The sequence below is a fragment of the Heterocephalus glaber genome, unplaced genomic scaffold (genome assembly GCF_053883595.1).
Source record: "Heterocephalus glaber isolate CG9 unplaced genomic scaffold, H.glaber_assembly_v1.0 deba00001788, whole genome shotgun sequence".
Taxonomy (NCBI): domain Eukaryota; kingdom Metazoa; phylum Chordata; class Mammalia; order Rodentia; family Bathyergidae; genus Heterocephalus; species Heterocephalus glaber.
The window spans coordinates 682871-695406 of record NW_028258471.1 but is presented as its reverse complement, the minus strand read 5'-3'; the positions used below and the strand labels follow the sequence as shown (position 1 = coordinate 695406).

Genomic DNA, 12536 nt, shown 5'->3' with positions numbered 1-12536 from the left:
GTAAGATATTACCTTTTCTTTCTTGGTTTATCCCTGTTTCTTCTTCAACTGCCTGGAATTTCTGGTTGTTTCTGACAAGCATAGGTTCACGTCTACAACAATTGTCAGGGACTTTCTTTTGGGTCACCACAGGAGATGTGATAGGATTTTTTAATGAAAGTGTAGATTCTGTCTCTGCTTGTTCAAAGAAAATGTACTTGACAGCCAGAAGGAGAGCTAAACTTAGGGTAATAACTTGCTCAATATCCATGCTGATCATTCTAAATAAAAGAAAGCAAAGATGTTATTATTTAGCAGTAGAAAAGGTACAATCTAAACTTATAGTAGCATAGAATACTGTGATTAATAAGCAACACAGTAGATTTCAGTTAACTTACTTGGAGAGATAAAACTGCCAGAGGGAAACACTTGGTTCAATTCTCTTGGACACATTTTCATCCAGTCCTAAAGAAACCTTAGACTGTTCTGTAGTACTGTTTTGAGGCGAAGAATCAGCTATCCAGCGACTGTGAGCATGAACAAGGACCAAGCCTAATGACTGAAATAAAACAGAAAAATTATACATCCTCTACCTCACTTATATATTCTCTGAGAACCTAAATTTCCCATCTTTAACAACTAGACAGCTACACATGGCCTTCTCTTGCCATAAGAAAGCCTGCAGGCTTGCCATGTGACTAAATAAAGTAGTGACCCCGTTACTATAGAAACATCCTGAAAAACAGGTTTCAAAGATAGGTAGACGAACCTGAAAAATCTGTTTAGGGTAGAAAGACTAATAATGACCAGGATACTTAAACAAGTAAAGAACTAAGTTAAGAAAAGGCAAGACAATGAAATATCATTAAAAGTCAAATTTTATATATACAAACACAGGAAGCAAAAGAAGAAAATCCCAAAATTAAAAGAATAATATTCAGATCAAGGATACTGAAGGAGGAAAAAAAAAAAACCTTTCTCATTACCATAATCATCTTGACCCTCTGAGTTACAGGATTTGGTTTATTTTCTTCTTCTTCTAAAACTCGAGCAAAATGGCTGAGCTGCCAAATTGGACGACCCTCACGGCTTTCCCGAGAAAGCTGCAAAGTATGTCAGTGTTACATTAGAAGGTACTCATTTTGTTTGGGTAAACTGATGTAACAATCAATATTCTTTTACCAATTCTGCAAGTAAGAATTGTTCTTACCTCCAATACCAAGGACACACAAGCTGGGAAAAAAGTCATAAATACGAAGTAGTTGGCAAGAACTGACATGCACCCAAAGCAGCACATGATTTCGAGTTGACGTACCCCTGAGTAGAGAAAAAAATCAATGTGTAACTAGCAAAGCATGTGGATTTTTGAAGCTGCATATACCACAAGGACTTCCTGCCAGTGAACAAACACATGAAAATATCACTACATTAAGCTCTTTACCACCTACAGAAATCAGAATTAGCAGCTCAAAGCTGATGTCAAGGCCTACCAAACAGAAGTAACTATGGAACTCTTAGTCCCTTAAGGGACAATAACTGTCTTCTCCATGTCTCCCAACAACATGGCGTCAGGCACAGAGGTAGTGTTTAATACGCATCTGATAAAGAACTATTTGCAATTTGCTTTAGTCAAAAGGAAGTGTCTTATTTGAAGACAAGTGTAGAGGGGACCAAGTATTTTACTGGAGGAATGTATGCTCCTTCAATTTATACTATTGTCTTAAGCAATTCACCTCTGAATCAAGGACTTTTTATAGAACTTACTGCCAGCTATGCCATTCCTGGTACAGTATCAATGTAAGTATTTCTTGTGTACCACTAAATTCTAACTTCCATATAATCTCTGTAAGGCTTACTGATGTTCTTATAATTATTTTGGTTACTTCACTGATTTGTTTGGAAAGATGACAGAATACAAAATAATTCAACACTGAAAATTAACAAACATTTCCCTACAAAATATCTAAAACATCATTTGGTAATCTCAAATAGAAAGTAAAAGTTATAGAGATTGGAAAAGACTTTATATACATTTCTCACATCACTCAAAATCAAAATGTTTTGCAATATAAATAAAAATTATTCCCTTTTCTAATAAAAACTGCTAAAAGAAGTTAGTATTAAAAACAAAGTATATTTTATTTTCTAATGGTAAGAGACCACTTAATAGAACAGAACAAAAGCACTCATTACCACCTTTTCAAAATTCGAAGTCAGTCTCAAATGTAAAAATTTGAGACTATAAAACAACAAAAGCATTATGAACCAACCTATTAAAACAGTAGCTGAATATAAACCTTTCAAATTCAAGATTATCAAAACCATACTTCACCCTTTTACAAACTATTTCTCTCCATACACAATGCCTTCTGTTGTTACAGTATGTATTCTAGATATTCCTTACTGTCCAAAAGTAAGTCTGTCTGTACTACTTTTACTACCCTAAGACAGAGGACTGATTCATATGATTCTAAAAAGCAACAGCTTCTCTCTCTCTCTCAAGGCCTAACGCATAATCAGCATGCATTGTATCACAGAGCCAGAGCTCTAAGTGGGGCTTTCTTTTCATAATGGCTTTTTCTCAGGGTTACTAACAGGGTTGGAAGTATAGCTCAGTGGTAGGTTGCTTGCTCAGCATGCATAAGGACCTGAGTTTTCCTATTTCATATGTGTTCAATCTGTCCTTTTCTGTCCTAAGCCAAATTCTTAATTTCTGTGTAGTTTTCAAGATCTCTAGCTTTTGAAAAAAACTAATTAATTTCCTTTGTCCATCTCTCAGACCACATATGTCATGACAAAACTCATAATCCTACTACATCCTGCCATCACTTTCAAATGAATAAACCTTGGTTTCATGACCTGCTATGACTTCCTACTTAATCTTCATCTTCTCATATATTCTTTTGTTTGAAGAAAATCACATAGGTATATTTTCATTTGAGCAACATTTTACTTGATTGTAGTAGTGATTACAAAGTTTTGTCAAATCCTACTTATCAGGCTATGGTGTCCTCCGCCTGTAATTCCAGCACTCTGGGAGGCTGAGACAGGAAGATTACAAGTTAGAGCCCAACCTGGGCAACTTAGCAAGACCTTATCTCAAAAAACAAAAATAAAGTAAAATAAAGGGACATGGCTGTAGCTCACTGTGAAGGACCTGGGTCCAATGCCCAGTACAAAAAATAAAACAAAAAGTGTATTTTTAGTCACGTAAATTCTTTATTCCTTCTTCTAAAAATTTTAATGCTAGAGATTGAATCTTTGTGTTCTACTATGCAACCATACCTCAACACCAGGTATGTGCATTTCTAAAACAAATTCAAAAAAGTATTTTTTTTTCTTTCTGTTTTTGTTTTTTTGAGACACAGTCTCATTGTGTAGTTCAAGCTAGACTCGAACTCGCTATATAGCCCAGGCTGGCCTCGAACTTATAGCAATTCTCCTGCCTCAGCTTCTGGAGTGCTGGAATTACAGGAGTGTGTCACCACACCTGGCTCAAAAAAATATTTTCTTTGCTAAATAAAATCTATTGAATGATAGAATAATTAAATAATAATAATTTACCATCAGAAATTTAGACGAAACATTATGTATTTAACACATTAGCCAGTGAAGAAACAATCAACTCCTGCCTTAAAAGCTACTTTACTGGGCCAGGGATTCAGCTCAGTGGTTCCACCACCTGCCTTACAAGCACAAGGTCCCAAGTTTGATCCCCCCATACCAAAAAAAAAAGGATACTTTATTTCTGAATGAATAAGATTATTGGGAAATAAACTAGAACAGTAGTTAACTAACTATGGTCTTCCTGAGAAGCCATATAGTCTAGTCTTAATAATTAGAAAACCTCAACAATAGTGGGATATATCCATTCTGGTAAATTTCCATCCCAGCCCATAATTTTTATTCTGTATGATGAAGTCCTGTGTGATGAAGTCCTATGTGTGATATTTAATATCTAATACTCTACTATCCAATAAGGGAATGTGTGTTGAGGCTAATGCTGGGTACTTAAGATGCACTGTTTACTATCTGATTCAATCTCCCCAACTACCTTCTTTCTTAGGTGGATATCTAACTTAAATCTATCCAATTCCTGATTTTGGTGCTATCTCCTACTTGATAATTAAAACACATGGAACCCAGCCATTAATCTAGTTCAGACAACAGCAAGGGCTGGAAGGGCTGGACTGTATTTTAGATTTGCCTTGGAATACAACCTTTGTTAAAAAGACACAAAACCCCAAAATTACCACAAAGTAGAACACAGAAAGATAAGATAATACGAGTAAAGAATAAACCAGTAACCAGGCCAGGGGTTAAGGTCAGTTGTTCCCACCACCTGCCTTGCAAACGCAAGGTCCTGAGTTCGATCCCCACTAAAAAAGAATAAGCCAGTAACCTTACTACATTTTCATAAGAGACACATGGTCAGATATACACATACTCATCAAATTTTAAGTAGTTAAGAGTAATATAAAAATCAGATTTAAGAATAAATAATGCAAGACGTTCTTTTTCTTCTTTAGTAAAATACTTATTTTAAAATGTGTCAGATGCTGCTTACAAACCTGACATGGTACCAACTCCAATGACAAGACATTCCACAAGAGCATCGAGGGTGAATGTGGGACCTAAAATGGCCATTCCACGAGCAATGTTTTCCCTGACTTCATCCTAAAACACAGAGGAAACATGTCAATGAGGGCAAGGCACATGTAACTTTAAAAAATATTAGACAACGTGGTATGACGGAGCAGGCCTGCAATCCCCACACTCAGATGGTGAGCCAGGAGGATCTAAAGTTCAAGCCCAGCCTGGGCAACTTAACAACTTAGTGAGATCCTGTCTCAAAATAAAAAATAAAGCTGGGCATAGTGAGTACACCTGTAATCCCAGAACTATGGGAGGCTGAGGCAGGAGTATCTCAAGTTTAAGCCCAGCTTTGGCAATTTATCAAGACCTTGTCTCAAAATTAAAAAGGGCTGAAGATGTAGTTCATTGCAAAGGCTTTGAGTTCAGTTCATAGTATTCCAAAAAAAAGGAGTGTGCGCACATCTTAAGACTCAACACTAAAATCTAGTTTACTATTCAAAGAAAAAAATATACAATACAATAAAACTAACATGTTCAAGACAAAAAGCATAGAGGATCAAACAAAAAAAGACACACAGGCTGGGGATTTAGCTCAGTGGTTCCGCCACCTTCCTTGGAAGCACAGGGAACTGAGTTGGATCCCTGGCACCACAAAAGAGAAAAAAAAAAAAACCAGACTCAGAGTAGTCTACTTCCCTTACCAATGAATGATACATTGCTAGGGAATATTTCTTTGAGTTAGTACTTAATCCTATCTTTTAAATGCTACATAATTAAATCTTACAACAGTGTGTAATTTGGCTATCACTGACAGAAGCTCTTAGTTGCAATTTTTATGAGGTCATGTCACTGTGATAAAACCTGTATCACCTCCTTGTCCACATTCTCAGTGGTCATAAACATTCATCAAGTATATAATCATGGCAGAAACATGAAGGGGTCTTTTTCTTTCCTGTGCTGGAGATCAAACACAGGGGCTAGTGCTTGTCAGGTAAGTGGTTGACCACTATACAACACCTCTAGTTCCATACAAGTTATTCAAGTTCCTCTGATGCAAAATTGGTAAATAATGTTGGGTTTTTAAAAGTGACTAATGAACATTAAGATGAAACTTAACAAAATGCTAGTGTTAATTAAGGGGTTTAAAAATGAAACTACCCTGAGGCTTAGATCTCATTAAATACTATCCTGCTCTCTGTGTTTTACTAGGTACTCTTAGTAACCAAGTCATTTCACTACTATTTCTGAAAACTCTGAAAAATGAAAATAGGGGAATATTCAAAATTCTAGTTGTATAGTATTAAATTTGAGTTGTTAGATAAATGGGACTATTCCCGGGGCACTTAAGCAGACTGAGTCTTAGGACTTGAGAATTAAACTTAATTATGGGCACTCCCTGAATCTTGAGTTATGAAGAACTCTATTAGTCCTTCCCACTGATGTAAATAAAATGAAAAAAGGAGTACTATTCACAATCCTGACTTCAAAGTAGCACTCACCTGTGAATTTGAACTTAGGGCAAACTTGGCTAATGCGCTGGCTCTGGAGAGGTCAATCAAAAGCAGGAAAAAGGGCAATGCTTCACTGGAAACAAATGAGATGATTGGGTACATTTAACAGAGGAAAATATGGTTTAAAAAATCCTTTTTAAAACAAAACTTTCGCCCTTACTTTTATGATCCTGTTATGTTTCTTAAAAATACTTTTAATAAGGGATCAGGATTTAGCTCAGTGGTTCTGGTGCCTGCCTTGCAAGCGCAAGGTCCCGAGTTCAATCCCCCAGTACCAAAAAAATAAATAATAAAAATAAATAAATAAATAAAATACTTTTAATGTTAAAATGGACATTTCAGTTTGGCAACTTCACAGGAAAATACAGTACCTGATAAAAGAAATCTTGAATTCAAAAACATACAAAAATCTTGTTTATTAATCAATACATGAACAAGGATAAACTGAACAAACTTTCTGGAGAGTAAATCAGCAACAGTAACACTAAAATAGATACCTCCCCCACCAAACGCAAGGTTCTTAAAAAGCAAAACCACTACCCTACTCCTAGAAATATATCCTAAGGATATACTGATAAAGATACTATGAATAGAACAAGAAATAGATACAAAGATAAGTTATCAGTGTTTTTTTGGTTGTTTTTTTTTTGGTACCAGGGATCGAACTTGGGACCTTGCCCTTGGGAGGCAGGCACTGGAACCACTGAGCTAAATCCCCGGCCCTATTAATCAGTGTTATTAACGAAGAAAAGTGTCCAACAACAGAGGATTAATAAACTACAAAATATTCACAGAGAATTATACAGCCACTGTTAACATTTAGTTCAACATTACAGACGCAGAAAGATGTTGATCGACTATGTACTAGACATAAAGAAATTATAAAACAGCACATATGATCTCAGAAAATTTAAGTGTAAAAACAAGTGGGAAAGGATATGTACCAAAATGTTTGTTATTAAAATTAGCTAACAATAAGACTACATGAAAAGTTTTCCCATATTTTCTCAACTTTTAAAAATGTACTTTTCCAGCATAAGGAATAAAAGTTCTTTAAAATATCTTTTTTAAAGAAAGTACATTTACGTGTTAAATACTCACTTTAAGCCTGTCAACTCTTTATCTAAGAAGTGAATGACAACTGTACTAAACACAAAACTTGAGAAAATTGTGAAGAGACCAGCAATACCTGAAATGACAAAATTCAACAATGAAAAATCTATACTTTTTAAAAAAATAACATTTAGTCTTACATAAGATTTTGAGATTAAAAAAATCTTTTTCTCCAGATTACTTAGGTCTCAAATTTTAGAACATCTAATTCTCAGTAATGAGAATGGAAACTACTGAATGCATTTAACATGCTTTCAGCAATACACATATTTCCAAACACATCATTTGAACAGGTAGATTTATTTCCATAGCAAATCAAAAATAAGATGGCATACAAAGTTAAATATATGGAAGCATTACCCAAAATATATTTTGATCCAAGTTGACGTAAATTCTGGAACTGGAAGTAAATATACAGGATTGCTATGCATCGTGTTATTGTTAGAATTATGATGTCACTGCTCAAAACTTCCTATTGCAAAAGAGAGAAAAGAAAACTCTTAATAGCTCTGACTTTTAAAATAAGCAATCAAAAGTAAGAATTTTGAGGCCGAGGATTTAGCTCAGTGGCACCGCACCTGCCTCACAAGCGCCAAGGTCCTGAGTTTGATCCCCAGTACCAAAAAAAAGGAAGAATTTTACATGTGTCATTAGTTTACATATTATCATGAGACTGTAAGTATCAAAATACCAAACAAGTCAATTTATCATAGTAAGTTTTCACTGTAGTCACTTATAAAAGCTGTATTTCTCAAGTAAAGTCAATTTTGAGAATACTTCTCAAAAATATTTCCAGTACATTCTATATCATGCAAATAGATGCAAATTTGAGGAAGGCTCATGAATACTAAAATAAAAATTATGGCTTTTTAGTTATAGTCTCTAAAAGGAGACATTTTCTATTTTCTTTAGAAATAGAAAATGTAAATTTAGTCAGTACCAAATTAAATTTACTAACCTCTTCAAATTTTGGACATTCATAATTCCAGCCACAGACCTTGTTGTCACCAGTGAACATGTTCATGGACATCATGCAGATGGTCAGTGTGACTGTCCCCACGATGACTTCCCAGGGGTGGGAGGCCACAAAGAGGCCATGCATGCAGAAGAGTCTTGACAGCATTGCAGGTGTGGAAGCTGTGGGTCCTGGAGGAATATCAAGTGCGAACACTCAGTGTCCAGCTCACTCACTGGGCTTTTAAGAAAAAGGTTTAGGCAAAAGTGTGCTATATATCAGCCCTGCTTTGTAAACACAGTGTCCTTTACCCAACCATTTCATAGTGTTCTTTATAATTTGGGGAAATAATTATAAAAGTAAATTAAAAGAACTCTCATACTTCCTTACTCAAACCCTTAAATCCTTTACTATTCACGTTTCCTAAAAACTTATGGATCCAAGGATTTGCAATATACCAAACAAGTATCTCAGCCCTTTTCACTATTTGGGCCAAGGAGGGGGGCAATAAAGCTGAAAACAAAAAGTGAGAAACAAATATGGAGATTTTTTTTTTTTTTTTTTGGAAGACAAGAAAACCTTTTATTTTAAACCAAAAATAGTCAGGATGCCCAATTACCCCGCTGCAGACAGGCAGGTCTGCCCATGCCCTACCGAGGTCCTGAGTCGCACAGAACATGCTGAATCAGCCCGCTGCACACAGGAAGGTCTGTGCATGCCCTACCGGAGGTCCTGAGTCACCCGGAAGACACTGAATCACCCCACTGCAGACAGGCAGCCACCTGGTTCCACACTACAAAGATACAGAGGACACTAGACCACCAGACCAAGGTACTGAGTCCCGCTGTTCCCGGCCCAGAGGTAGGGGCTCCTGAGCCATTGTCCCACTGCTCCTGGTCCAGAGGAAGGGGCTTCCCGGTCACCATCCCTCCCGCTGCTCCCAGCCCAGAGGAAAGGGCTTTTGGGCCACCTTCTGTCTTGCTGCTCCTGGCCCAGAGGAAGGGGCTTCCTGGCCACCATCCCTCCCACCGCTCCTGGCCCAGAGTGAGGGGCTTCTGAGCCACCATCCCTCCCACTGCTCCCAGCCCACAGGAAAGGGCTTTTGGGTCACCATCCCTACCGCTGCTCCCAGCCCCTGTCCCACCTCACCCAGCTCAGAGAAGGTAATCCGTGCAGGCGCTAACAGCCCACCCCCACCAGTCAAAAGGAGAAAACATGTAAATAAGTCTCAAAACCAGACTTCCAGATCACCTACAGCAACCTCAAAGGGAAATGAGATGGAACACTCTGATACTCAACCATCTGGATCCACTGAACTGGCAACAAAAGGGGATCTGGAAAAAATGAAATCAGAAATAATTTCTCAGATAACAGGAGAAATTGTGCCCCTAGTGCAAGACATGATTAATAAATCTAGAGAGGAGCTGAGGAACATGATGGAATCCCAACATAAGAAACAAATGGAATCCATAAAACAGATGCAAATAGATTTCCAGGACATGAAAAACTCCATTGAAAGTCTACACAGCAGAATGAGCCAATGTGAGCACAGAATTTCAACTATAGAAGATAAGATTGCAATTAGTGACCAGGAAAAGAAAAATTGCTTCAAAATTATAAGGGAACATGAGAAATCAATCCAGCAGCTGCTAGATGATGCAAAGAAGAATAACATATGACTAATTGGGCTCAATGAAGAAACAGGAGAGAGTGCAGATGACATAAAAAATCTCTTCACAGAAATATTGGCAGAAAACTTCCCAAGCAGGGGAAAAGAGCTTGACATACAGATAAGTGAGGCATATAGGACTCCAAATAGCCTTGATAAAAAAAAATCTACACATAGACATATAATTGTTAAGATTCCAGAAACACAACAGAAGAACAAAGTTCTCCAAGCAGTCAGAGAAAAGAAACAAATCACATACAAAGGAAAGCCCATTTGAATCACAGCAGACTTCTCAACACAAACCATCAAGGCAAGAAGAGCTTGGAGTGACATATTCCAAGCCCTAAAAGAAAACAGCCTCCAACCCAGATTGATGTACCCTGCAAAACTATCTTTCAAAATGGATGGAGAAATAAGATACTTTCATGACAAAGAGCACCTTAGGAACTTCATGAATACCAAACCAGCACTCCAAAGAATTTTACACAATAGCCGAGGAACAGACATTGAGGATCACAACCCCAGGAAGCAAAGCAGAATGAACCCATCTGGCATGACAAGAAATTAAATGTAAAGGGGGAGAACCCAACAAAAAGAAAAAGCCATGGCAATGACAAGTCAATACGTTTCAGTTATAACCATCAACGTTAATGGTCTCAATTCACCAATCAAAAGAAATAGACTGGCAGAATGGGTCAAGAAGCAAAATCCAACAATATGCTGCATACAAGAAACACACTTAATTCAAAAGGAAACTCATAGACTGAAAGTTAAAGGGTGGACAACAATACTCCATGCGACAGGAACACAAAAAAAAGCAGGAGTAGCTATCCTCATGACAGATCAAGTAGATTTCAAACCAACACTAATTAAGAGAGATGAAGAAGGACACTACATCCTTGTAAAGGGAAGAATCCAAGAGGAAGAGGTGACAATCATAAATATCTATGCACCAAACAATAGTGCACCCAAATATATAAAACAAATACTAATGGACATGAAAAGTCATATATGCACTAATACAATTGGAGTGGGGGACCTCAACACCCCACTGTCACAAATAGATAGATCAACTAGACTAAAAATAAGTAATGAAATACTAGAACTCAATCAAACTCTTGAACAAATGAACTTAACAGATGTTTACAGAGTCTTCCATCCCACAAAATCAGAATACACGTTCTTCTCAGCTGCACATGGGTCATTCTCCAAAATAGACCACATACTCACACATAGAACATGTTTAAGTAAGTGCAAAGGAACTGAAGTTATCCCCTGTATATTATCAGACCATAGTGCAATGAAATTGGAGATCCATAGCAAAAGAAACTCAAAAAATTTCATAAACACGTGGAAAATGAACAACACACTTCTGAATAACCAATGAGTCACAGGAAATTAAAGAAGAAATCAGACAGTTCCTTCAATTCAATGACAATGACAATACAACATATCAGAATCTATGGGACGCAATGAAAGCAGTCTTACGAGGGAAATTCATAGCAGTGAATATGCGTATTAGGAAAACAGAACGAGCCCAATTAAACAACCTGATGCTAAACCTCAAGCTTCTAGAAAAAGAAGAACAGGACAACCCCAAAGCTCATATAAGGGAGGAAATTATAAAGATCAGAGGAGAAATCAATGCAATGGAGACCAAGAGAATGATACAAAAAATCAATGAAGCCAAGAGTTGGTTCTTCAAAAGAATCAACAAAATTGACAAACCCTTAGCCAACCTTATCAGAAAAAGGAAAGAAAAGGCCCAAACCCATGCAATTAGGAATGAAAAGGGTGAAATTACAACAGACCCAGCAGAAATCCAGAGGATCATCAATACCTACTTCCAGAACCTATACGCCAATAAGATGGACAACACAGAACAAATGGACAGATTCCTAGATACATATGAATTACCAAAGTTGAACGAAGAAGACCTAAAAATTCTGAACAACCCAATATCAACCAATGAAATTGAAAATGTAATAACAACTAAGAAAAGCCCGGGCCCTGATGGCTTCACTGCTGAATTCTACAAGACATTTAGAGAGGAACTGCTGCCACTACTGTTTAAACTCTTCAATGAAAGTGAAAGGGAAGCAATACTCCCAAATTCATTCCTGGAAGCAAGCATCACCTTGATCCCCAAAGCAGAGAAAGACCCAACTGAAAAAGAGAACTATAGGCCAATCTCACTAATGAACATAGATGCAAAAATCCTTAATAAGATAATGGCAAACAGAATGCAGAAGATCATCAAGAAGATCATACACCCTGATCAAGTGGGATTCATCCCAAGGATTCAGGGATGGTACAATATACGAAAATCAATCAATGTAATACACTATATCAATAGAACCAAGGACAAAAACCATATGATTATCTCCATAGACGCAGAAAAAGCATCTGACAAAATCCAACATGCATTTATGATAAAAACCCTACAAAAAACTGGAACAGATGGTCTCTACCTCAAACTGATAGAAGCCATCTACGAAAAACCAACAGCCAATATCATACTAAATGGTCAAAAACTGAAATCCTTCACACTACAATCAGGAACAAGACAAGGATGTCCACTATCACCACTCTTGTTCAATATAGTTCTGGAAACATTAGCCATGGCAATTAGACAAGAGAAAGAAATAAAAGGAATAAAGATAGGAAATGAAGAAGTCAAATTGTCATTATTTGCAGATGACATGATACTCTA

At 37.0% G+C, this 12536-nt stretch overlaps 1 protein-coding gene across 1 annotated transcript in view; it reads right to left on the bottom strand.

Moving 5' to 3' along the window:
* The window catches only part of Hmgcr (3-hydroxy-3-methylglutaryl-CoA reductase), a 29735-nt gene that overhangs the window by 9643 nt on the left and 7556 nt on the right, over nucleotides 1-12536 (bottom strand). Inside the window, exons 2-10 of the mRNA XM_004875067.4 lie at nucleotides 8158-8345; nucleotides 7560-7671; nucleotides 7188-7275; nucleotides 6075-6159; nucleotides 4551-4656; nucleotides 1190-1296; nucleotides 966-1082; nucleotides 378-538; nucleotides 13-260 (exon numbers count right to left, since the gene is read on the bottom strand). Coding sequence (XP_004875124.2) covers nucleotides 13-260; nucleotides 378-538; nucleotides 966-1082; nucleotides 1190-1296; nucleotides 4551-4656; nucleotides 6075-6159; nucleotides 7188-7275; nucleotides 7560-7671; nucleotides 8158-8322 — 1189 coding nt within the window. The 5' untranslated portion in view covers nucleotides 8323-8345. The remainder of the gene's footprint in view (nucleotides 1-12; nucleotides 261-377; nucleotides 539-965; nucleotides 1083-1189; nucleotides 1297-4550; nucleotides 4657-6074; nucleotides 6160-7187; nucleotides 7276-7559; nucleotides 7672-8157; nucleotides 8346-12536) is intronic.